Raw genomic sequence first — 24,798 nt, 5'->3', positions numbered from 1 at the left:
TTCTTCCTTCAGCAAAATTAGTTTTTAAAATAGATAGTGTCTCTTCTTATTTTATGTTTCATTTCTGGCCTGTAATGGCCTTATTGCCATATACAGCAGGCGTTCACTCAGGCACCTCAGTATTTCAGAAGATCAGTTCCTCAAGTGATCACTCTCCCCTTATTTAATCCCTGACGAGAATTTTGGGCACTCCTCTTGATGACTGTCATTTCAAAAATCAATGCAAAATTTTAAATGAACGTATTATAAATCAAATTAAATTCCAAATTATCACACAAATAATTCTATTCATGCTGATCAAAGGCATCAGCTGCGGTAAAAACACAAGGGAAAAAAAAAATAACAATTAATTTGCACATGAGAAGTCTAATACAAATGTACTTGCCCAGCACTACAAAGCTTCTAGACACAAATTTCCCCTGTAAGAATGAAGCCATCTCACTATTGCTGATGGATATACTTGGTGCCAGGTATTTTATCATCAATAAAAAGCTCTATTACACATTTGATTTGCTTTTGGCTTTTAAAGTAACAAAACCACAGAATCAAATAATGAGATTTCAGTCTCCAATGCTCACTTTAGCAGACACAGAACCACCACCACCCAAGAAGATAAAGAGAAAGCATTGCATCTTCTGAGACAAGACTGGAGTTTGCATCAGCTATCCACTAGAGGGGACTCATGGAGTCCCACAAGCCTCCCCAAAATCTTGATATTGGAAGAAAAGGGGAAAAAATAAGGCTGGGATGACTGCAGTGGGGATGGCAATGTCCTTGGTGCAGCAAGAACAGCACCACAGGGCACCGCGACTCGCCTGGTGGAAATGTCAAAGCAAGCTTGTCCTTTGGCAGCTGGGACAATAGAGCTGAGGGCGATTGCCAAATGTAAAGAGACCATGACTTTGGCTGTGTCAACAGGCGGGTCTTGGCTAAAGCTACCATGGCATTCAGCAGCATGTAACGCTCCTTTGGAGGTGAAGTTTAATCTGGCATTTGTCTGCATTCTGACAACAGTGGGGTTTTTCTGAAGATTTGAAAGGAAAATGCTGAGCCTCAGCATGAGGAAAATGAGCAAGAGCTTCAGAATGTACCAGCAATGTCCCCAGTTTATCCAGAAACAAGTTGTTGTCCTGTCTTAGGTAGCAGGCTCATCAGGGGAGAGACTTTCCTATGATACAGCTTATCTATCAGCTAGAAAAATGACAGCAAAACCTCTGTGTAATACTATAAAACATTAAAAGGTCTAGAACTAGTCTGTGCAGCAGTATGAGCAACCCGACAGGAAGATATGCTGCAAAATACACTTGGCTGCTGCATGCAAGGGGGAGCACAGTGCCAAACGTCCTGCAGCTGGAACTGTTTTCCAAGGAACATACTCAGTAACCAGCACCTCTTCCCACATCTACAGGGGCATTGGGAGAGTAAGTTAAGTATTAGCTACCCATTTTAGGAGTATCTTTAGGTCTCTGCATCGTCTCTGGGTCTCCATCCTTTCTACCCTCTCAACAGAGGTTAGGACGGTCTACAATAATAAAAACCAAAAAAACAAAACTAACTAACTAAATAAATAGATAGATAGATAAGCAAGCAAACAAACAAACAAATAGATAAATAAACAATACTTTAAAACACAAACAAAACAAACCAAAAACCCAAACAAACAAACAAAAAACACAACACAAAGGCAAAAAATGAATGTACTTAAGGCTAATGTAGACAGCCTTTGACTAGCTTCAGGTATAGTAATCAACATTACTAAAAGTACTGAAATGGGCACCCTGCACTTCTGGTCCAATGCTTCCTGTAACTTTGAGGTTCTGCTGAAGGAGGCTTTAAATACCCAGTAGGCTCCTTGGAACAAGAATCATCATTGTGTACTGGGTTTCTAAAGCCCAAGGCAGAACTGACTTCTGGCCTGCATTTAAGATTCTATTGTGTTACTTCATCAGAGGTGGCAATAGTTACAGTAGATTAGTAATCTTTTATTACAGCAGGTTGTAAACTCACTCTCGTGAACACTGTGGTGCCAAATACCATCAGCAGATTCATAAATGGATTGGACAGACTATGGACAAGAAGTCCAAAAGCAGGCACTGAAGAGAGCAGGCAGAGCTGTAGTCTCTAGCACTCCTCGTCCTACAACTGTATGTGACTGGGGAGTACAACAAAAAGTGGTCAGGCTTCTCCCTACACAGCATCTCCTACTGGCACTGCTAGGGACAGAGCACAGGCCAAGTGCAAGGTCCTGCACCTGGGTCGGGGCAACCCCTGGTATCAGTCCAGGATGGGAGATGAAGGGATTGAAAGCAACCCTGCAGAGAAGGACTTAGGGGTACTGGTGGATGAAAGACTGGACATGAACCAGCAATGTGCCCTTGCAGCCCAGAAAGCCAATCGTATATTGGGCTGCATCAAAAGGAACATGGTCAGCAGGTCGAGCAAGTTGATTCTGCCCCTGTCTGCTCTGGTGAGACCCCACCTGGAGTCCTGTGTCCACCTCTGGAGCCCTCAGTACAGGAAAGACATGGACCTGTTGGAGAGGGTCCAGAGGAGGCCACTAAGATGATCAGAGGGCTGGAACACCTCTGCTATGAGGACAGGCTGAGAGAGTTTGGGTTGTTCAGCCTGGAGAAGAGAAGGCTCCAGGGAGACCTTATTGCAGCCTTTCAGTACTTAAAAGGAGCCCATAAGAAGGATGGAGACAGACTTTTTAGAAGGGTCTGCTGTGATAGGACAAGGGGTAATGGTTTTAAACTAGAAGAGGGGAGATTCAGGCTACACATGAGGAAGAAATTTTTTACAGTGAGGGTGGTGAAACACTGTCCCAGGTTGCCCAGAGAGGTGGTAGATGCCTCATCCCCGAAGACATTCAAAGCCAGGCTGGACAGGGCTCTGAGCAACCTGATCTAGTTGAAGATGTCCTTACTCATGGCAAGGAGGTTGGACTAGAGGACCTTTGAAGGTCTCTTCCAACCCAAACAGTTCTACGATTCCATGATGGACTGTTGGCCTGATTCAGCAGCGTATTTATTATGTTCCCAGGCTCTGAATCAAGGTGATACTCAGAATAGCTATTCACAGAAAAGGTTCTGTCATTAGGGATTTACAAACTGAAATTAGACAACCAACCTAACGGAAGAATAATAATTAATACCATAATATTTCCTAACAACAGGTCTCACATCTTTTGCTCTCTGATAAGCTCATGCACGGACATTTAAATAAATGAACAGATGTCGATATTCACTTAAATAAATGGAAGTCAAATCAAATGAATTCTTCTACTGAGTAAGAAAAACATAGTTAAGATAGGGGCTGGGTAAGTAAATGAAAAAGTGATTCAGAAAGTGAAATATTAGCAAGGAATCAATAAGGCTGAAGTATTTGTAGCAAAAGCATTGCTTTCAAATTATGGTTTATCCTGTGTGATTGTGTGGTTCTCTGGAGCTCTTCTCCCTTTTGTCTGCTCTTTTTTCATTTGTAATACAACATCAGAAGAAAACATCAGACAACAGCTAAAAAAATGGCAAAAGGTCTAAAAACATTACAAAATTTGAACTCTGGAGAGTACAGTACAGAAACAACATGGCCTGTAACTCTTGTTAATATTTATAGGAATCAAATGTGCACCGACAACAGATCCCAGTGCTTTTACAAATCTTGAAACAGTCAATTGAATACAATGTCTGTGTACACTGACAACTTCATACCCAGGCATCTGTATCTTACAAGTAGCAATAGCCAGAGACATTAATTAGATTAATTAGATTAACACTCTGTATTTTGGTAACATTCAGTTTTACATTGATTTGAGACATCTATATAAAAAGTGTACACTCGCAAGGGGTGTCAGTCTCTGATATGAACACAACCATGTGGTTTTGGTTTTTTTGGTTTTGTTTTTGTTTTAATAATCAGCTGCAGCGTACTGGCAGCTTACAATTGTGTGGTTTTCATTTGGAGTACAAACAAGATGCACATGTCAGTAACGCGGGAGAGGCTCTGCTCAACTTGTTAGCTAATGTTTTGATTTTCCATAGTTATGACTGTTCTATACAACCAAAATGAATCAGCTATCTTGTTACCAGTTATCAGAGGCTGCCTCACCATGCCAGGTAGTATATTTTTACAAAATAATCAGAAATCTGTGAGAAACTCCTTAGCACCCAAAAATCCATTTTTCTTTTGGAGGAAAAAAAAAATGGAGCCTTTTAATATTCCAGTTGTAAATCAAAGAATTGCAGCAGTGACTTCATTAAAAAACTGAAAACTCATGAAGGCAAATGATGATAAAGTGCTGATGAAGTTGATTTGTTCTGTGAACAGCTGGAGAGACTCTCCTTCAGAGGGAAGATTAAGAAATTATTCCAGAGCAAGCCCCACAGGTGGATTATTCTGTATGGAACAAATTCTGAGGATCTTCCCAACTTTCATCCAGTCCCCCCCACACACCAAAAGACTACTGATCCCATTCCTGATGTCCTTGCTTAGGAAAAGTTGACACTGACATGAAAAAGGGGCTTGTCTCAAATCAAGACTTTTTCAAAATTTAGTAAGGACCTGAGATTCTGACTTTAAAAATGATAAACAAAGCAAAACCCTACACTTAAATACATTCCTTTCTCTAATACAGAAATATCCTTTATGTCAATACAAAAAGCAATGGCGTGGGATGTTTTTTTTTTTTTTACACAGAATCAGAGTCCCTAGGATGACAGATTCTGGTAGGAATCAGTCACTGTATATGACCTAGCATATTTATCAGTTCTGGAAGCCAGTTTCTCTCAACAAAAACCATGTATATTTTTCCCCTGTCTGGGGCACTGACTGCTCTGTGGAAATCTGCAGGGTCTTGAGCTCACTGAGAACAAAAACGATATTTTAAATTCTGTTGCTGACTTGACCTTATTCCCAGCTCACACACACAAACATATAATGACAGGAAAATTTAAGCTGGAAGTGGCCTCTGAAGTTCAAACACATCCTTCCCCTATTCACAGCAGCACCAACTCCAAAGTCAGCTACTAATTCCAAGTCAGATTAGGTTGCTCAGGGCCTTGTCAGACTAAGTTTTGCATACCTCCAAGGATGGAGACTCCAGAGACTCTCTGGGTAATATGTTCCATGTTTGATCTCCCTCATTGTGAAGAACTTTTTTCACTTTAGTACCTAACCAGAATCTCTCTTGTTGTAACCTGTGTCCCTTGTCTCTCACCCTTTCATGCTCCCCAGGAGTCTCTGTTCAGGAGCCCAGGCATGAATTGCTCATGACCACTAGAGAGACACTTCTTGATTGACTCCTGAATGACACATCTTTCTCAGACCGTCTCAGTCATTCACCTATATGAGTGATCACGTTTCACCTAAGCTTACCCAACTCCTGCAGTATCACGAAAGTCACTACTAGCTCTGTGCCTTACTGTGATATGCGGGTGTGCATCTCTCACCCAAGTGCCAGACCAAACATAAGACAGTATCACAGTATCACAGTATCACAGTATGTTTGGGATTGGAAGGGACCTCAAAAGATCATCTAGTCCAATCCCCCTGCTGGAGCAGGAACGCCTAGGTGAGGTCGCACAGGAATGTGTCCAGGCAGGCTTTGAATGTCTCCAGAGTAGGAGACTCCACAACCTCCCTGGGCAGCCTGTTCCAGTGCTCTGGCACCCTCACTGAGAAGAAGTTCTTTCTCAAATTTAAGTGGAACCTCTTGTGTTCCAGCTTGATCCCATTGCCCCTTGTCCTATCATTGTTTGCCACTGAGAAGAGCCTGACTCCATCCTCGTGGCACTCACCCTTTATATATTTATAAACATTAATAAGGTCACCCCTCAGTCTCCTCTTCTCCAAACTAAAGACAGGCTCATTCCTTATAGGAAAATACACTTTGAAAGAAATCACAGCTCATCTTTTGTTATGACATATCTGATTAATGCTAAGGGGAGAAGAAGGTCTCCCTGCTCCAACATTTCTGCACTCTTACATAATCTTAATGTTACAGATTTGCTATAAACCTGCACAATCTGGAATGACTTGCTAACAGAAAAAAAAAAAAAAAAAGAGTCCATACCCTATAACTGCTTTCTTTGTGAATACTTATTGCTACACTACTAAATCCCTAATTTGTTTTTGGCATCCCTATAAAGCAATGTTCAATGTGCAGTGTTTCCACTGGCTAAGCCAGGCAGTTTGGAACAAAGCACCAAGCCCACACCTCACCAGAGTCAAAGGGAATTGTAGCAACTGCCAAACCCTTCCTAACCTCCATAATGCCAGAACTAGACTCTACAGGGGACTTTATGCACGATAAAATCACCAGCAGCTGAGGCATCTGGAGGAAACATGGAACACCTGCCCAGCCTGGATGTAGATCTACCTCAACCTAATGGGCAACCAGAGCCCATTTTGCAGGAGGTGCTGATATGGGGGATCCTTCTGTTGAACAGGTTTCTGTTTGTGCTCTACAAACAGCGGCAGATCACCATTATTAAATAATTCCTCTTTAGATCTGTGTGTTAAACTATGAGAACATCAGAGTCCGACACCATCGTCACTAGCTTTGCTTGAATCCACACTGCTGTTGCAATTGCCTATTGTACTTTCTCAACTCTCTACGCTCTTAACTCTTTACTAAGGAGCTAATTATTACAAAAGCTTCTTTCTTCAATGCATGCTGCATCATGTGTAAATTGATCTTCTGGAAAGCTTTGTTGCTTGGTCAGAACTAGGTTATACAGCTATTTCTTGTTAGCTGTGCAACTAGCAATTACAAGCACCAGAAAAGTCTGCTCAGTCTGGTAATATTACATGACAAGAAGGCATTTAAGGATGAGAGATACATTATTCCTCTCATATCTTCCCAACTCCTATTTCAATTCATATAGGCTGCACCTCAAAAGACTTAAAGTTATTATTAAAGAATTTTGCATCACCACATCTTAACCAGAGTTGCATCTAAAACCTGCTAGTATGGGAATTCTGAGCATATTGCATTTGTCATATTTCTGTCACTGCTGAGAAAACAAGTGGAGTTGAAACTGTTTTGTTCCACATAAACGCCACCTCAGGGACAAATCTATATCCTTAAGGTAAAGTAAAGCAGCTTTAGCACGGTTCTGCCAACAACTGTAGAGCTAAGAACTGTTCTCCTGGACTCACCCAGGTTTGTCAGAGACCGGTATATTCCAGTTTCATTCCAAACATGCCACAAAAGCTGAAGAAGGAACAGTACAAATGGAAAACTCTGGCTACCGAACTAGGGCCAGCAAAAAGTCTTTTTCCTAGTTTGAGAAGAATGAAAAGAAGCTGAGGATTTCAGCTAGTAATAATGGAAGGCAACACTGCCTAGTTGTACAGTAATTATCTGTCATTTCAACAACACAAGTATTGCACAAAAAAAACTCATGAGGACAAAATGTGGAAAAATTGTGTCTCGCTATTATACATGTGCACAAGAATTTATGAGTTGATACTTGACTTGGCACCAGATTGTTTCAGGAAGCAATTGACTAAGCTGTTGGCAGTGACCATAACACAGAGTAATTAAGTTCCAAATCCCCATAAGGGGACTGAACCAAGGATACAGCCAGGGCACACAGCTTCAAGAAAAGTTATTAGAAAAATAAAAAGTTAGTTATTAACAGCCTGAAGGAGAGGTTTAGGAAATTTAAGTTAATGGAATTGATAGAGAGGTTGTTTGAAAAATATCTTAGGAGAAGCAGAGTACAGGCACATACTCCATGCCACCAAAAAAAAAACAACAAAACCCATAAAGTAACAAAGCCTGCATGGTTAAATATTGCAGTTCAATCAAGGTAAATATGCTTCCTCTAAAAGTGCAAATACAAATAAAAGCAAATTACTAGATCACGAACTCTGGGCAAAATCAAGAAAGGGATGACTAAGTAGCCAAGGGAGTTTGGTTTTAATCCGTCTACTTGGTTTATACCCTAGACTGGAATTTTTCAAGGCTTCTATTGTGGATAGGTGCCAAAATGGCACTGAATTTCAGTAGAAACTAAATCTTCTTTAAAACTTCATACATAGATCATCATCATAAAAATGACATAAAGGGAACTCTGTGCCTATCTTTGAAAGCAAAGCTAATTTCAGCACTGAGACAAGCTGAAAGCAGTGCCAAGAAACACAGATGACAAGACTGTTAGCATTAAAAACGCCCGATTAATGTAACGTGGGAGAAGGGAAAGCACAGCTTCTGCTGAACTTCTGCTTGTTGCAATTTATTGGAAGCGATGAAGACGTAGCAGGTCTAGTCTGTGGGTTTAACTGTCAGGCTCCAAGTACATACAGAACAAGATGACATTCCCCAAACAAAGAAGTCTGTAATCTAAAATCAGAGAAATTAACTGCAAACAAATAAAGCTGGAGCACAGTGCAAGGTATCCTGGAGATACTGTTTAAACAACTTCACAGTCACAAGTGTGAGATACTATGTCTCAGGTCAGAAGCTAAATTCACAGCTAAAACATGCAGAACAAATGGTCAGCTGGGATATCTGAGTAGTCCAGAACCCTTGCTGACTGGTGCTCACCTCTCTGTGAACATCTTTGAAAGAGGGTTGAACTATAATGTGTCTGTAAATTGAATCATAAAAGGAAGAGTTGCAAAGACACCTTCCAAAATCTGTTCTCTTTCCAACAGCAAAAGTAGTGTAGGAAACTGTGTGGCATGCCTTTAGGTGTGCCACTGAAAAGGTAAGAAATAGTGGGTCTACTGAATTATTTGCAGCATCTCAGGAAACACTCTCACAGTTGCTGTGACCTGGGAAATGGCAACCCTGGCTGTAAATACAGACTGGGGAATGAGATGCTGGAAAGCAGTTCTGTGGAGAGGGATCTGGGGGTTCTGATCAACAGCAAGTTGAACATGAGCCAACAGTGTGCCCTGGCAGCCAAGAGGGGAACCGTGTCCTGAGTGCATTCAGCACAGCATTGCCAGCCAGGCAAGGGAGGTGATTGTCCCGCTCTGCTCTGCACTGGTGCGGTCTCACCTGGAGCACTGCGTGCAGTTCTGGGAGCTGCAGGATAAAAAGGATATAAAGCTACTGGAGAGTGTCCAGAAGAGGGCTGCGAAATTGTTGAAGGGTTTGGAGAAGAAGTCGTACGAGGAGCAGCTAAAGTTACTTGGTTTGTTCAGCCTGAAGAAGAGAAGACTGACGGGAGACCTCATCACAGCTACAGCTTCCTCGCAAGGGGAGGAGGAGGGGCAGGCGTTGAACTCTTCTCTCTGGCGACCAACGATAGAACCCAATGGAATGACAGGAAGATGTGCCAGGGGAGGTTTAGGTTGGACATTAGGAAAAGGTTCTTCACCCAGAGGGTGGTGGACACTGGAACAGGCTCCCTAGGGAGGTGTCATGGCCCCAAGCCTGACACTGTTCAAGAAGAGACTGGACAATGCCCTCAGACACACGGTGTGAACTGTGGGGTTGTCATACGCAGGGACAGGAGTTGGACTCAATGATCCTTGTGGGTCCCTTCCAACTCAGGATCATTCTATGATTGTATGATTCTAAATCACTCGTGCTAAAGAAGTATCTACATTGGTAAGCCATACTGAAGAAGAATAATAAAAACATTGCCACATCTAATATTAATGAGGGATCTATGTTCCCTTTGAACAATCCAATCACATGTAGTAGCCTCGTTTCATGTACGACAAAGAACTGTTGCTCTATTGAAGAAATGAAATTAACAGTGGAAGTACATATGTATATGCAGAGATTCAAAAGACTACAGCTATGAACAGCAAGCTGAAAAACATAATGGGAACCATAAAATATCCAACCAAGTGTTCTTCTTTCTGTTCTGGCAAAATAAGCTAAAAGGCTAAAATAAAAGAAAATTAATTTAAATGTAATAAAAAAGGGAAAAATGGATCTTGTGTCCCTCTTCTAACCATAGACAGACTAACCCTTAAGGGAGAGGCTTCCACAGTATACAAGGTTAGGAACCAGAAGGTGGATGCAAGGAGGCTGACCCAAACCCAAACACCACCGCAGTTCTCTCAGCACTCATGGGGAGGCAAGACATGGGCATAAACTTAATAAATCTTCATGCTTAATGCAACCACAACACCAATGTCTTTACCCATCCCAGTTTTTGTGAAGGACACCAATTGGCAGAAACCTTTGAGAACGACACCTAGACCCCTTTTGTCCAGGCCTTGAACAGAAGATCAGAATATTTCCTGGTTTGCTCACAGAGGCTGCTGGCATGTGACATTAGCTTGTCTGTTTAGGAAAACTGTAGGCAAAACATTGACGGTAGCGGGGGAAACTGAGGATGCTGTAATTTGTAATTTGTGTGTATTTATTTTTTCTTCCCGTTCGAAAGCACCGACACTGCCTGTTTCTACTGGCAGGCACAGAAGATGAAAACAAAACAGGAATTAATAAAAAATGAACATTTTTCCAACTATAATAAATTGTACGGGCTAAGAAAAGGAATGAAAAAGCCACAACACCTTAGTTTCTAGATCGCTGACTTTCACTGTAAACCCAATCAGTAAGAAAATTAAAAGCTCCACAGTTATTACCATCATTCACAGGGTCAGGCCCTTCACTGTGCCAAGTTTCTGCTCAGTGTGTGAACCCAGGAGCACCACAGAGCAGCTTATTGTTCCCTGATACCACAGCTGGCCCCAGCAAACATGTAGGCTGAGGTGTCCTGGGTCTGCTCTTACCTGTGCTAACAGCAACAAATACACATTCTAGCCTTTCTTCTTCCTTCTGTTGAACTATGAAGGCCAGGAAGTAAAAAGCAAGGATTTTAGTGCAGGACCCATCCTGCTTTTACTCTGGATTCTTGCCACCCTGAGTGGGAGTATGTGTGAGTCTGCATGTGGTTTTATAGCTCTACATTTAGAAAGAGTGAAGCCTGAAAAAAGGACTGGCCCACGATGAACAGTTGATATTACAGGCTAGCGATGCCATCAAGAAGACAGAAAACACAAAGTGCTATGGGTTAAGTACTTAATTCTGGAAGTATTCATATGACTAAGTATTTAATATAGGCATGTCCAATTCCACAAACTGTTGTTGCAATCTGTTGTCCTGGATTTAAAACGAGACTGTTTGTATGCAGAATTATTTAAATCACCTATTTAAATTTCAATAAAAGATTCTCTAATGGATTCTCTAACTCTTCTTCCCTGCTAATTTAGTAAGTTTTATTAATAACTGATTTGAATCCCACAGTTCTCTGTGTTTCAAAGCTAAGGGTCTCTCTAAAGAGCTGAGAATCTGCAGCTGCATATTTTCGTCTTAAGTCATAATCTTGACTAGTCTCCAGTGAAGAGTCGCTCTTTCATATTACACTCCTCTAGGAATCTGTCAGGCTTTTTTCTGTAATGTTGTCTAAGCTTCCATTGAAATAATGAACCTTGTTATGCATCTCTAGCAGTTTTCTCTTGACCTGCAAGTTTGTAGATTGCCCAATGGCATTGCTTTTCTCCTCTTCATAAGAAGAAAAAAAGTATCTTAAAAACCCCTAGGCCTAATGTAACAAGACTAGGCATAATGTAACAGGAACTTAATAGAAAAACAATAGCTATATAGAGACTGAACATGAGGCAAAGTGGGATCCCATAGTTCCTTAAAATCTCCAAATTGTATTAAACTTGAACTGTTTCCCAGCCCAGTTCATTACATGGCCTAATGCTGGCACAGCAAAAAGGCGGGAATGGCCAGTGAAGCCATTTCACTGGTAACAGCGTGGCTTACAGAACGGCATCAGAGACCCCTGTGGTTAAATTGCTGAACTGAGATTTACAACATAAATTATGTATTTTGGTACTACAGTGTCTGAAAGTTTTACTAGAATTCAAGCATCTAGGAATCATGAGTCAGTTCTCTGTCAGTTCTGAAAAAGGCATCATGTGTGACCATGGCCAAACAATTTAATCTCTTTGAACTTGTTTTCTATCAGTTCATCGGCAATAGCAAAACTTGCCTCCCTTGTACTTATGTCTTAAGGATTACATGATTTCTCCTTGTGAAGCACTCAGGCATGACAGCAAATACTTGTTGAAGCCTTCAAAGATTTTCAGCTCTTAGATGATCTGTAAGTTTTATCCTTTACCTCTTAAGAGCTTTGTGTGCACCATTAGCACAAAGAATATAAAATTTGGCAGTGAGCATCAGAAAGCTATTATCTCCCTCTTAGAGTATTCACTGATGCATTGGGGCCAACCTAGGAACTGGTCCTGACACAAGCATACAAAGTGGAAAGAGAGAAAATAAGGATTCTCACAGCTTAATCCACAAGTGACAGGTCTTAGATAGAAAAACAGGTCTAGTGGTCGGGGCAAAGTGCCAAGGAAAACCAAACAGGAAAACCAAGGCACCAGGAAACCGGGGCAAGATGCGAGCAGAGTGCCAGCAAAAATCATGGCAGAAATGAGAAAATAATGTACTACTGAAGCAATTCACATCAACGGCACACAGCCAAGCAAAACAGCAAGGAAAAGACTTCAGCAGCCTTCTTGTTGTGCTTAAACTTGGGTTTACCTCATCTTCAGAAGTCCTGTCTTCTAAGTGACTACAGAAGCTCTTTTCCCACAGGAGAGCGAAAATGTCAGTATCAACCTTGTTAGAACTAGGAATTATGTTTGCAATAAAGGATGTCATTATAGCAACATCTGTATCAATGTGTACAGGCAGTGTCACCATAGAGTCATAGAACAGAATCATAGAAGAGTTAGGGTTGGAAGGGACTGTCAAAGGTCCTCTAGTCAAACCCCCCTGCAATGAGCAGGGACATCTTCAACTAGATCAGGTTGCTCAGAGCCCCGTCCAGCCTGACCTTGAATGTCTCCAGGGATGGGGCATCTACCACCTCTCCGGGCAATCTATGCCAGTGTTTCACCACTCTCATTGTGAAAAATTTCTTCTTCATGTCTAGCCTGAAGACACCAAGACACTTCTGTGAAAAAGCAGAGTAAGGAGAAGGCAAAGCTGTAATTCTGCTCAAGAAGTAGAAAAGATTCACATATTTTTAAAAGTATCAGAAGCTACATTGTTTCCACTGCAGACAGGGATTGCTAAGGGCTATTTTGCCTTCAAGATTACTTGCCTGGCTCCGCGAGGACACAGTGCCACCAAACCTGTTACTAAAACTGAATGTTGCATCTTAGCCCAGCATGACTGCAGGAAAATTTTGTGCAAAATGTTCCTTAGATCAAAGTGCAAAGACTGTCCTCAACTCCCAGAAGAAATAAACCAATAAGCTGAGGTAAGATGGAACAGGAAGCCCACAGAAGGGCTCCCCTCTTAGGTCAGTCCTCATTTTCTTATTCTCATTTCCTTCACCCAACTTCTCTCCATGAGAAGAGTTTTTCTCAGTAGAAAAGTTTTTTTCTATTCTGCTCAGTCATTTGTAGTTTGGATCATTTATTTCTTAAAAGAATACTGACATTCTCCATCCTGGTAGAAGATACAAATCACAAACTATTGCAACTGCCACCTCAAAAGAGTTGTAGGTACGTACGAGCCACAAAGCTTCTCCACACATGACTGACTGTAAATAAGATAACTCTTAAAAGAGAGACAAAAGGATAAAGCAGCTTTGGTATAGAGTGTTAATGCCACTCTTCTTTGACCTGGTGTCTGGCAGCTTCTATGTCTTCCACAGAATCCAATAAATAAATTGCAGGCTTTGCACAGAAGGGAAATCACATTTGCTACCTCTCTCTGAAGATGTGTACAGCTCTTCCACAATGCTTAACTGAGCATTTCTCAGGCACTAGTCAAGCTAAAAGCATGTTTGTGCCAGCACATCAGGCTATTTTTGCACCAGCTTTTTTTCACGAATCCACAATACAAAGCACATAGATAAATTTTCTGAAAAATTCAAACTATATGTGACTGAGCAAAACAAGGGCCAATCCAAGCACATCCTGGTAAATTACCTAGAAACAAAGCATACCTCAGAGATTTCATGTGCTTATTTAGGTCAAATTAACCCTCAACCACAATAAAAATATAACACAGAAAGAGCTTAGCAACGAGCAATCTCAAGAGTCATAAGTTGCTCATGTGTGCTTTTACAACGATTGTAATTTTGTTTTAGTTTGTTGTCGGTTTTCTGTTTCCCAGTATATGGGAGGGGATGGAGACCTCTCGGCTCTGTACCACCACAAAAAAATCCCAACAGAGGTCACATGAATTAGGGGACCACAGAGTGCATGGTATATAGAAAAATGCAGAAAAGTACTTCAACAGCTGCACGTATGGGGCTAGGATCCCACATAAGACAATTCAATGGCAGCCCTAGAACTGGTGTTAGGGCCAATTTTGCCCATAGAGTACTGTGCAAAGCTAAGTATTATTGTTATGTTTGTAAGTGGTATCTACATAATGAGTAAAAGATTCTGCTTCTGTATAAATCAGTGCAGATTCAGAAAACAAAACTGAAAACATCCGCTTAGATATTGGCCTGATTTTCCCGTGTTTTTCCACAATTCTGCCCTCAGAAATTAGATAATGTCCAATGGGCATATCTACTTTTAACTGTTACTAATCTGCTACTCATAACCTGTCAAGGCTATAACTATTACATGAATGTCATCATTTTCTTATAAGACACATTGTTTTAATCACAGTTCACAGTATTCATCTGCAATTATTCCAAAATTTAGAAAACCAGCCAAGCCTTTGAGTAACAAGATAATTTTCCACCAGAAAACTTGGACAATTTCTGAGTAGTTCCAAACCCCAGCATGAAACTACATAAACTTTTCTGGAATCTATTATTTTTGACTCCTGTTAAATTAATGACTGCCTAAGCAAGATATTCTTCATTCTTCACTCTTGTGCTGCCAAAGTGAGAGGAATTAATTTTTGTTTTTTCACAAACAGGTAATCAACGCAATCAGATAAGGCAACAACTTTTAGTCCTTGGTTTAAAACCTTTTCTTTTAGGGTTTATGACCAGGATCATAGTCCCATTAAAGCTACTGGCAAAAATTCACAAATACCTGAACTGAACTCACATATTAGAAACTACTGTCATTACGGATTAAATCCTCCTTGCTGTTCACACCAATCCAGCCCCCATGCAGTTTGTAAGATTCTGGGCTAAGAGGGAGAGGCACACCATCTCCCACACCTTCTATCACAATTACAAATAGTGTTCTATTTTTTAACCCAAATACTTTGCTAACAAGCTAATAAGAAACTGATTAAAACAGCAAGATCAAATAATGTTGGGAAAGAATATTAAAAGCTGGCAAAGAATAAAATTTCTGTGATGAAAGCATGACACCTCCTATCAAGGGTGTACAGTGTGCAGGTATCTGGTTTCAGAGAAGGGCACAGAGAAATCCCCACACCAAAGACTGTAAAGACTTGTGTAGGTGAGCATAATATTAACAGCCTGACCTGAGGCCCTAAAGCTCTTAACTCTGTTTGATGACATCCTTAGGCAGGTACATGAACAAAGGAAAATGTAATGGTTTAAATTAGATAGAGGGTAGGATATGTATTTTGTATTATATTTAACATTATTGCAGCAGGTATTTCAGTAACTCCGAGTCTACAGAATGACTTAGTCTGCTCTTCATTACACAATAGAAAGGAATATCTTTTTTTTCTGTACAGAACTGATTCTGGCCCTTCAGGCAACTGGATTTTCTTCTGTTCTACTCAAAACTGTAGGACAGACAATAATACAGTTATTAATCTTCCTGCACATCTTGGAAACATTTTTTTTAAAGGATTTTCTGCCAATCCTCTTCTACTGAGAGTTTTCACATGGTTCACAGCTAATATAATCCTACATTTTAAAGAGGATAGATTACAGAGAATTATCCTCCTGGTCATATTACGAGCGGTGAAAGGAACCTTTTTATTTTCTCAGATACAGTTTATTTCAGAGCAGGAGCCTGGAAACAACTGTTCTCTCATGGCCAGATTGTGCCTTTGGTCACACCACCACTTGCTTAACTAGGAGGAAGAGAGATCTTTAAGGCATGCTATTCAATTTCTCTTCACTGTAGAAACAGTGAAAACTTTTTTTCTTCTCATAAAACAGCACTGACGCCATCATACAGTTCATTTTCTCCTGTTGTCTTTCCTGACTTTTTTGACTGTAAATTGATTTGGTCTGGTACTATAGTATGCTGTGTTTATACAGAGATCAGGTACAATGGGCCTCCATTTTTAGCTACTCCTATTTTAACTTTGTTAATAACAAAAATAAACAGCAGTCATTTGCTGTTTCTGTCCCACTCTATCTCCCTCTTATCGATCAAAGGTAAGGGAGAGAGTCAGAGCTTTCTTAGTTCATCATTTGTTCTTCCTCCTTCTCCAATCCATACTCTTGTCATGAAAAAGAGCAATAAAGATGTCAAATAGTTCCTCTCTTTCTTACACCTAAATCAGGTTCAGGTAACTCACATGTGGGTGTGGATTTTACTGCTCTGTGGAAATGTGTGCTGTAAAGCACAATCTAATCTTCGGTACCTTGTTTCATTTGCTGGCAAGAAACAGTCTCTTGGTATTAAGACCATGACTAAATATTTAGCACAAATTGTGGCCAGAGTAACTTTGGCCAAAAGGCAAAGGAACACTGTTTATGTGCAGCAGAAGCACTTGGTGAGAAAGATCTCTGGAGAAGGTTGTACAAATATCTCCTTCCAATTTCTGGCCAAAAGGCAAGAACAGACATCATGCTCTTGTTTTCATGGAACAGAGAGAGGAGTATTGTACCGATACATAAAGCCCTCTGCTTCTCCTTTGTTTAAAAAGATGTGCTACAGTATTTACCTTTGACAACTATTTATTTTGTCCTGCTTTCCTGACTGATTGCAAACACAGATGTTTCAGTGAAAATTATAACACTGTAGTATTAGTGTCAACATTCTGGTTTCTTCAGTCAAGGAAACTGGAAAACACATCTTTGCTGAACTTCATATAATAACAAAATAACGGTGAACTCAGTCACAAAGCCACATGAACAACATTTTTCAACAGTGTGAATTATTTCAAGAACCTGTTCCAGAGGTTACATAAGTTTAGTAGTCTAACCTATTTCACCAAGAACCTATACATCCTAACCAGCTGTCTAGTAAGAAATAATAGATTTTTGAACTAAGAGACACAGGATATTACCCAACTAATACAGGATATTGCCTAATTTATATAAAAGCAGTTATGGTATCAAAGGTGAAGTGACTACGGAAGTAACTGAAGCGTGCTCTTCCAAATTTTGAAAAATAACACTCTTTTTTAAAGTCAGGCTTTAAAAAGACCATTAAACTGATAATCTGAAGCTGTTCCACAACCATTTGATCCAATGTAATAAAATAAAGCCTTACAGTCTCCAGTTCTGAAAAAAAAAAAAGACTACCGCTCTAGTCAATAAAAAGTCTTAGACAGTAATCTCAAATAGATCTCTTCAAAGTCAAAGTTGATTTCTGTAGAACTGCTCAGGTGTTACAGTAATAGTGTAATGAAGTATATAACCTGGACCTAGTTGGTTGTATTGTTAATGTACACACTTTAACCGAGCACTTATGTTTTCGTATTACTGCTTATCCCCTTGACTTGTCTTTCTCCCATAAAGAGAGGAGAATTTAAAATCCCCATCATTTGCTTTGTACATCTTTTTCTAGTTTCTTAGGAAAATGTCCTACTAGATATGTTCCACTGGCACAAGACCCAAACTTACACACTTGGTGTTCAACGCATTCCTAGGCATGCATTTGTGCACAAAAAACTGACAGCTTATATCGCATTTAGTATAGGACAAATGTACAAATGACTTCAGACTGCTTAAATATAGCCAAAATAGGCATCCATCGCTGTTTGTGTTCAGTAACTAACAAAGTCAGTAAAAATCAAGCCAAATATATGTTCAGAATAAGCTGATTTCCAACAACTGTATTAACTAATGCTAATGTTAACAGTTAAGAAAATAGATTTCCTGGTCCCTTGATCAAAAGGATTGTTCTCCACCAAAAAAAAAAAAAAAAAAAGAAAAGCCGGGGCAGGGATGGGGCAGCAATCCCTGGAATGGAAACCGAAAATCTTCCATTCTGGAGTTTCAGATGCATTTCATAAACATTTATAGTGGTCACAAGCACCTGTTTCATTTTTGCTTGGGTATAATATTTGATTTGGACAACTGGAGATGGATTTAATAGAGCAGCTCTTTGTGCCTATAGCAGAAAGAAATGCAGCTCAGCCATCAAACAAACTGCCCCTCTCTTACTTGCAACATGGGGCAGAAGATGATGAACTGGCTCAGCCAATACACCTGTGTGCAACTGACCTTGGATATGACAAACTCTGCTGTCATTTTCTGCTAGAAAAAAATCATCTGCATAAGGATCTTTAAGTCAATTTTTTTTCTGCTACAGAATTTTTGCATCAGTAATTACTTCTTGGAGATCTGTCTAGCTGAAAGCTGCTTAGATGCAAGAGACAGGATAACACTGGCTTGCGCACCTCCAGGTGATGTTCTTCAATTGTGCCAGAATTCTGTTTGTACAGCTGCCATGCTGCTTTTAAAGTAGGTGAAGAATGAAATCCCTTCATGACTGACTAAGTTTGTTGTTTTGCATATCTGGGTCAAGTATATTTTTCTCTGGACTGATTTGGAGTAGAGAATTCTGGGGTTTCTACAGATCATCAACAGATTGTTCCCATACCCCACCAAGACTGTTCACAAAGTGATTGTTAATAAAAAAGGAGACAGGAGAACCTCATAGACTTCCAAGTACAGTTCTTGACATAGTTCATGTCAGTATTTCTTGATCACCACACACTGAATCAACCTTGAGGAAAAGCACTAAGCAGCGCTGTTTCATAATGAACAAGCTACTACCTGCCCCAGGGAACACTGCAGTATCCTGAAGGTCTTACTGCCCATATAAATCACATTTTATATACTGTGCCAGGTAACCAAGATGCAGAGGTGGTTCCTGTACTTCCCTTTGGTTGAAGAGTCTTCCCCATCCAAGAAATTCTCCTGAGTTGCCAGGATCTGCCTCAAATCAACCTGCAAAGAGGACCTGTCTCTAATCAACCTGCAAAGCCCCTGTGAGTCACTTAATGGGTTTTTTCAATGGACAATGCAAAAATAGCAAACAGCAGAGACCAAGATCTGACCCACAACTCTTAAAGAAAGTACCTGAACAATCCTAAGAATTAGACTGATGGCGTAAGTGCACAAGCTTTTTACACTTAGCTCTGTAGTAGTTGCTCTCATCTCTTTATACCCTTCTCTGTAAAGCAGTTCTATTCCAGTTGTCTGGCATTCATGAATATAACGCTACAATAACAAATTTCCTAGCACCAAACAACAGAAAGAAAACAGCAACAGAGTTTCAGGCTCATGAGGGATTATGATTGATTGATAGACAGATAAAAAGATAAATAGATAGATAGATAGATAGATAGATAGATAGATAGATAGATAGATAGATAGATATGGCAAAAATAACACAAAGAAAAAATCTTGAGTTTCTTTGACACCAATAGTGCACAACAAATAAAAGATGCAAAGCTGAAGTCACCAAACATCAGGGTTGGCATCTGTTAAAACCAGTCTTGTAGCACAGGGTCTAAGGGTATTCCAGGCCACTTTACAAGTGTAAGCAATGGTACGGTGAAAGTGAAGTAATATGATGAACAGCTACTGGGGGGCAGGAAAAGTAGGTTCCAGCATTTTGGGTTGTCTAGGAGCCCAGACTGACACCCCATGAACAGCTGAATGTTTTCAGGCTGAATTATGACTTTGTGTTTCAAAATTTTGTAATTCACTGAGATATTACAGAACATACCCTTGAATGTCATATAATCTTCAATTTTCAGGTGTGTAAAGCTATTTCACAAACAAATTGCTCCACACTTACTCCAAATTTACCTAAGTTGTTATTATTCACCATGGAAATATTTCCAGTGGCTAGTTCTCCCCATCTATAGCTATTAGTCAAGGTGACATAGGAAGTGTTGAAACAGCAGATCTTGTTAGAACACTAATATTATTAAGACAGGAGTTAATAATTCTGCAAGTTAATTTTATGACCAATTAATCACACAATGTGATGAGTGCTGGAGGCATTCTATTCCAGATGCATATCCTAATTTACCTGCACTAAAGCACACCTCAGCAAGACAGCTTTGTGGTTGAAATATAAAGCAATAAAATGCTGAGCTCAAAGAAACTCTCTTTTGAACTACCAGGAATCCAGCCTATGAAATAAAATCTTTTGTGTTTAGCAGGTATTATGCAATGCAGTGTCACTCTTACCTCCATGGGAAAGGCCTTAAAATTAACCGTGTGCTCAGAACCACGCTGGTTTTCTCTGCCCCAGTGAAATCGAACATCGTGTAGTTCAAACTCATGTCCTCGAGGTAATGGCCCCCCTATTAACACTGGGAAAGAAGACAAATGGTAATGAACTTGGCTTTCCAAAGCAGGCAGGCCACTGAACATATTCTCCAAATACAATGGGGAGATTGTTGCAAGCTTCTTTATTATCAGCGGTACTAGAGAGGAGAAAGAGTTGGCAGACTTGACATCTTTACTTTCGAAGTACCATGCAAGTACAGAAGGCAACTTTAGGCACTGTTTTATGAGGCAGAACAGCTGGTCACAGCACAAAATAAACACACTGTACCTTTATCAGCCAGAAGAGTGAATATGTTTATTGCTCCTATCAAGACAGTAGCTGCGTGCTGTAAACAGATGGCGAGGGTTCTGAATTGAAATGGTAACTACCTCCAGCTTGTCCAAATGCTTAATCTCCATCACCTGTATTTGCTATGAGTCACAGAAACTGACAGAAAACTTTTGAATACCAATATTCTGCTAGGTGTTCAGTCATATACCACCTGTCAGGCTTCTGCAATACAGAATGCCTTCATGTCCACATATAATCAAACCTACACACAGGAGCAACAACATACCTCATCTACTTAAAAAGAGCTTCTAGGCAGCCATGACTTGTTTTTTTTCCTTCAGCTATTTAAACATCAGGAATTTCTTAAAAGCATCTATCCTCAATTGCAACATACACGAAAAATCATATAATAGCTCAATACTTTTGCATTAATAGAGACTTCCACCATAAGTAGTAAAAGCAAGCAATTGTACCTCGCGAGGCCCAATCTACCTCGGAATTAATCAATGTAAACATCTTGCCCAGGGATTTGTCAATATTCTTCAGACCAAATATTACTCCACAACCTGTAGGTAACTTCCCACTGAAATCATTGAATATTTTCTCCTAGGCAGGGTCAGATTTTATTTAAGGGCAATTACAATCTTCCCCAGAATCCATTAAATCTAGTTTATGTTTCATAGACTTTGAATGAATCTTTTACAATCTCTGCTAATTGATTAGGATTATTTAACTGCATAACCTATGGCTTCAAAGAATTATAGTTTCATGATACAAAGTTATTTTGACACACAAAGTAAACAGCCTTTGTTTGGAGCACAACACATAGTGTAACACTAAAAACATAATTCAACAACTGTACAAATATAAAAACAAAAGTACAGAACTATAAAAAATCTGAAAGGATACTGATCAGTCATAGTTTTCATAAGCAACTACACTGGAGAAAAAAGCAAAATATACTGATTAATCCTCCTTTAATAATTCTTCAAAACTAATCTAACAGCCATTAGGTTTTCTAAAATTAAATGTCTGGAATGTAGTTACAGATCAGATTTGCTTCTTAAACTTGCTTTATCTGTATTCTATCTGTATCTATATCCTACAGGGAAAATCTACAAATCTGATGAACTTTGTGGGGAAACAATCAATTAAAAGTATTTAGGGAAATGTGGACAAATAAAAAGAAACATGATGCATAATTAGTGCTGTTTCTTAGGAAAATGAAGCTTTTTTTTTTCTCTGTTTTAAAATGTTGCTCTTACAGAAAGTGTAACTAGAACTGATATTATCTATATGATGTAGTTCTGGATCTGCAGGAGCTTCAAAGAGTTTATTTCTAAGGTTTAAGTTATAACATTGATATAATGATAAAAGTATTTCAATGCAATGAGCACGTTTATCCTTCCTTTGCCTTTCATCCAATCTTGATCCTTGTCAATGCATGAAGTACATTTAACTTTGCTTTGTCTTTCAGCAATATTTGATCCTCATCAGAAAATGATTCTGAAACCATCATCCACTGTGCAACCCACTTCTTAAGAGAAGTCCCTCTGTTAACAGGATATCTTCTAAAGCATTCTTAAATATACAATTGCATTACACAGTTGGTCATGCTTCTTTCACCTAACGCATAACATATGTACAATGATCAAACTTGAAGCAGCCTGGGAAAATGTTTGCAATTAAATAATAAGGATTTGGGAATTCCAGATGGACTGCATGTCCTGAATTAAAGGATAAAACCAATCACCAGTGATGACAAATTGATTTTTAAATATGTGTCTTAATCAGTTTACTTTTTTCCACAAAGAAGTTTTTATTTGACTGTTAACATTACAGAAGATGAGGATCTCTTGCACATAATTGCACAGAGTTTCAAAAGCGTTTAGCGCTCAACAGTTCCCATTAAAATAATCTGGCTAAATGGATTTGTCATCGGAGATCCCTCGTGAGGAAAAGAAGCTGCAGGAGTTTCTGCAATCCCTGAAAATTGGCCAGAATACTAGGTCAAACACAGCTTATTAACTCTTCTCTCCTCTTGGCAGGGTTAACAAATGTTGTCTTCTCCCTCCCAAAAACGGAAAAATTATCCCCAGTTTACAAATGGAAAATGGGAAATTACGTAACATGAAATCTAAGGAACAGCTGAAACTAAAACAAGATTTCCTAAATCATAATTCCATACTTCAGTCATAAGCTTTTATTCTATTTCACATTTTCTCATATTTCAAGACTCATCAGTCTGGCATCACACTGCAATCAAGTCTTTCCTTCTAAGTCTCCAACGGTTTTTGCACATGCATTTAGGTGTGCTGGTCCCATCTTATTAACTATTACTTCTGAGTTACAAACTGCCCTTGGGAAAGGTAGGGTTGAACAGTTGCATTGTGGCATGCAAGTGATGACAGCATTTTCAGTCACTCTCATTCCCTCCATGGCAGAATTCAAGAACCTTCCTGACCCTGCAGACAGAACCTGACTCCTTTGGAATAGAGTTTTGCTTCTGACGAAGGCAGTAAAGCTGACTGGAAGTACAAAATTTCTGTCCCATTGAAAATCTGAAAAATTCTGTGGAAAAAAACAGAATTCATCGTGGAAGGGAAATTATAAAGAAAAGTATCATTATTAAAATAACAAACCCTTCCTTCTTTAAAAATTCAGTGCAAAACTGGACTGAGTCCCTCACTCCCAGGACTACCGGGATCTCAGAAGGAAACACAAGTGGAATGTCTCGTGGTTTGACAATGTTCAGCTGTTTAAATGCCCCCCAAAGGCTGTTACTAGCTAAGAGTGGTTAGAACAACTTGGATGCTCTTCCAAACACACGGTAAGAACTACCACAGTGCTGGAAAGCACAAAGGACTTTTTTTCTTCCTACTTTCTTGACACTTGTCTCCTTAATACAGAATAGTTTGTCCAGATGAAAGGTCTGAACAAGATACTGCGATTTCACTTAAGTTGTAATTGTTTCTTTTGTTATTTGCTTCTCATTCTTATTTGATGAATGAGAGCAAAAAATGCTTTAAGAAATGCGGTCTGCCTTGCTACCTGTTCTTCATCAATACTGTAAGTATGTATACCTGGAGTACCTATCTTAAGCCGCCCAGTTCTTAGTTTGTATTCACATGCCACCCAAATTAATAGAAGAAGCTCTTTTAAATTACATAGTCTTTGGACCAAGGGCAAATTTTGCCAGGTTGGCATGACAGTGTCTTAGTAATAGTCTGGACGGCTTCTGAATGCAGACAACTGTTGATGTTGGTGAACTGGAGGACACCACCACAAGAGGAAATTCTGGACATGCTTTGAAGCAATCTGACTGACCATTCAGTTCAGCATCAAAACTTGGAGCTCTCATTGCAAGCTTATTCCTTTTTCTACTGAAGTCAACAGCACCACTCTGACCAGCCACAAATGCAGATATTGACCCGACCAACCTTTGCACAAACCAGCTTCAAGAAAAAGGATTGAGACAAATGGAGATAGTGGCATGATCTAAGCCTTGTTGAAGATCAGTGGGATTTGGTGTCCTTTAGTGCCCAGTGAGCACAACCACTCACTCCTGGGCACAGCTGCTGTTCCAGTGCGCCGGGACACACGTACACTCTGAAGGCAAGATAATCTTTAGCAGGGAAAGCAAAGGCCGTGTTACCTGATTTCGACTTCAGGGCAATCTGGATCGAATGCCCGTCATTAATCACTTCACAGTCACGACACACGACGTAGTTTGGCGACAAACGCACTTCCAGGAGCGAGGGGTCGTATTTAGCTTCTCTCGAGTTCAGGTTAATGGGCGACTGGTACTCCCCATTAGCATCAGGGAAAATCAGCCCCCACTCCACTCCTGAGACACAAGAGAAGGCTGTTACGGGGAGACCCGGCTGCCCCACCAGTCGGACCCATCCCTCCCGCACCGGCCGCCCCGCCGCTGCCCACCGGTGCGGGAAGGGGAGACGTTCCGCGCGCCTCGTCCCCCCGGCCCCACCGACCGCTGCCGGGCGGCCCCGCGGCGCTGCTCTCCCGCGGGCGGTGACGGACCGGCCGCCCGCTGCGGGCCGCCGCTTCCCTGTTTCCCGTGGCTGGCGGCGACCGGGGGGCGATTTTCCCTCCGCTCCGCCACCGAAATCCTCCCACCGCCACCACCTC

General features: G+C 40.3%; 1 protein-coding gene across 4 annotated transcripts in view; it reads right to left on the bottom strand.

The window, feature by feature from the left end:
- The window catches only part of CA8 (carbonic anhydrase 8), a 57,240-nt gene that overhangs the window by 31,952 nt on the left and 490 nt on the right, over positions 1–24,798 (bottom strand). For 3 of the 4 annotated variants that reach the window (XR_011737414.1, XM_071804086.1, XM_071804087.1), the window contains exons 2-4: positions 24,305–24,496; positions 20,277–20,401; positions 12,825–12,944 (exon numbers count right to left, since the gene is read on the bottom strand). Coding sequence is in view for 3 of the 4 variants with exons in the window: in XM_071804086.1 (XP_071660187.1) it covers positions 12,825–12,944; positions 20,277–20,401; positions 24,305–24,496 (437 nt within the window). In the remaining variant the exon portion in view is untranslated. The remainder of the gene's footprint in view (positions 1–12,824; positions 12,945–20,276; positions 20,402–24,304; positions 24,497–24,798) is intronic. The other variant, XM_065832991.2, reaches the window with a different exon arrangement.

Source organism: Patagioenas fasciata, chromosome 2 (genome assembly GCF_037038585.1).
Source record: "Patagioenas fasciata isolate bPatFas1 chromosome 2, bPatFas1.hap1, whole genome shotgun sequence".
In the NCBI taxonomy this organism is placed as follows: Eukaryota; Metazoa; Chordata; class Aves; order Columbiformes; family Columbidae; genus Patagioenas; species Patagioenas fasciata.
This window is presented reverse-complemented; position numbering and strand designations above follow the sequence as displayed.